Consider the following 2525-nt stretch of genomic DNA (forward strand, 5'->3'; position numbering starts at 1 on the left):
AGAGAGAGAGGGAGGGAGGGAGGGAGGGAGGGAGGGATAGGGAGAGAGAGAGAGAGAGAGAGAGAGAAAGAGAGACCCCAACCTTATTAAGCTGCAGCACCCGTTTCTTGACATCTTCCACGCCAAAGGTGTTGGTGATGGCAGGAAGCTCGTCGCGGCTCCACTCTTTCTCCGGCTGGTCGATGAACCCCTGAGGACAGTGATTTTGTTAAGTTTAGTTTAGTACCGGGTTTTACGGCGCTCGCAACTGCATAAGGTCATATGAGCGCGTTTACGGTTCTTGCAAAACAAAAAGGTCATATAAGTGCAGAAGATAGGATTGTTACAAGGGAGTAACAAACACAATAAAAGAAGGAGCAGAGATCAGGATGATAGATGTTTGATAGGAAAGAAGGAGCAGATCACATCAGGGCACCCGCCAACCACCCACAGATGTATCCTTGAGCAAAACACAATGATAGCTCTAGCTAGGAAAAAACAAGGCGCAGCACAGTGGAGACAAGAAATGGTATGTGAAAAAGATTTTGTCTGTATTGGCGATTTTGAGTTTCAGTAAGAGCTTTACGGCACTTGCATAGGAAACACGACATATAAATGCTGACAATTGGTGGTGTTTCTATCAAAGAGTAACATAGAAAGAACATATGGAGAAGAGATAAGGATGAAAGATGTTTGATAAGAAAGAAAGAACAAACCACAGCAGAGTGTCCACCAATCAACAATCTCTGACTTTAGCAAGAAAGAAAAGGACAAAAAACCAACCCAAACCCCCAAGAGTACTGAACAATGGCCACCAGCAATTGTGCATGTGAGTAAGACTTTCTGTACAAGTGTGATATTGTGGTTTTTGTCATGTTGATCAATTACTGTAAGTCCGTATTGATAATTGTAACTCAACAAAAAAATTTCCACACAGCACCCTCAAAAGTGGTATTCTATTTATTCATCTTATTAATCTTTTACTAATTAAAGGTAGTTGGGGTTATCAATTTGTTTGCATTAGTAATGTTTTACGAAGCTCGCAACTACATAAGGTCATATGAGCGCCAAGGGGTGGATGTCAACAGAGAAGTCCTTACAGGGAATCAGACTTACTCTGCTCACCTCTCTAGCTTCAACAGCACAAAGTCTGCTTCGACTACCAAGGCACCTCGGAAATAGCGGGTCACAAGAGTGTGACAAACATACAAAAGAAGTAGAGGGAAAATGACGATAGCAAGGATTATAAAAGAAAAAGTAGCAGTTCCCTGTTGCAGTTCAGGCCACAGTTATGAGCATGACATTGATAAATCAGCCCATTTACAATTCTACTGTGCATGAGAACATGTTAATATCCTCCCTTTGAGAATGGCCTAAAGGCACTCCAGTCAGTAGCACTGTCCCAGGGGATAAGACTATTGTGTGCAGAAAAAACTTTGAGGTTTGAAAAAGAGGGGCCGACTTACCTGAGCGTGATCATAGCTTAGCTTGACACAGGACCGAATGACCGACCGGCCGTACCACTCATCAAAGATCTGCAGGACAAACAGATACAGAATTATAGTATTGTAGTGTAAGAGGTATTCTGGAAAAAATACTGGCAACTCCCATTTTGGCCCTAGCATTAAACATTTTTTTTTAGAAATGTTTTACAGCACTTTCCACACAATTAGGTCATACAAGAGCCGAATATTAGAGGTGTTACAAGAGAGTAACAAACACAAAAAAGGAGGAGGAGAGATAAGGACGATAGATGTTTGATAGGAAAGAAGAAGCAAACCACACCAGAGCACCCGCCAACCACCCACAATCTCCCATTATGGTAGTGGAATTCCAATAGTAACTTTACAGGAGTTGGGGCTAGTAAGGACGTATGGTTAGGATTACAGTGATAGATGAGGCTGGGGACAAAACCAGATTATACACATTGAGGCAAGTGTCTCTTTTTAACACCTCTCCATTAGTTTTGTTTCAGTGAGAATCTGATGGCACATGCAACACATACTGCTCATAAAAGTGTGGAAGATTAGAGAGTCTCATGGCACATGCAACACAAACTGCTCATAAAAGTGTGGAAGATTAGAGAGTCTCCCTATACAAAGTGGACTGTCCCACTCACCTATCTCCCCGTGTCTCCCTATACAAAGTGGACTGTCCCACTGACCCTGAGACCCTCTGTGTCTCCCTGTACAAAGTAGACTGTCCCACTGACCTATCTCCCCATGTCTCCCTATACAAAGTAGACTGTCCCACTGACCCTGAGACCCTCTGTGTCTCCCTTTACATAGTGGACTGTTCCGCCCTGTGTCTCCCTATACATAGTGGACTGTCCCACTGACCCTGAGACCCTCTGTGTCTCCCTTTACAAAGTGGACTGTTCCGCCCTGTGTCTCCCTATACATAGTAGACTGTCCCGTTGACCCTGAGACCCTCTGTGTCTCCCTTTACATAGTGGACTGTTCCGCCCTGTGTCTCCCTATACATAGTAGACTGTCCCGTTGACCCTGAGACCCTCTGTGTCTCCCTTTACATAGTGGACTGTTCCG

The 2525-nt window shown here is 43.9% G+C and overlaps 1 protein-coding gene across 1 annotated transcript in view; it reads right to left on the reverse strand.

Moving 5' to 3' along the window:
* The window catches only part of LOC101845656 (DIS3-like exonuclease 2), a gene marked incomplete in the record, with an annotated part of 18857 nt that overhangs the window by 10569 nt on the left and 5763 nt on the right, over positions 1-2525 (reverse strand). The window contains 2 exon segments of the mRNA XM_013088902.2: positions 83-190; positions 1446-1514. Of these exon segments, the coding sequence (XP_012944356.1) occupies positions 83-190; positions 1446-1514 (177 nt within the window).

Source organism: Aplysia californica, unplaced genomic scaffold, assembly GCF_000002075.1.
Source record: "Aplysia californica isolate F4 #8 unplaced genomic scaffold, AplCal3.0 scaffold00829, whole genome shotgun sequence".
NCBI classification, from domain to species: Eukaryota; Metazoa; Mollusca; class Gastropoda; order Aplysiida; family Aplysiidae; genus Aplysia; species Aplysia californica.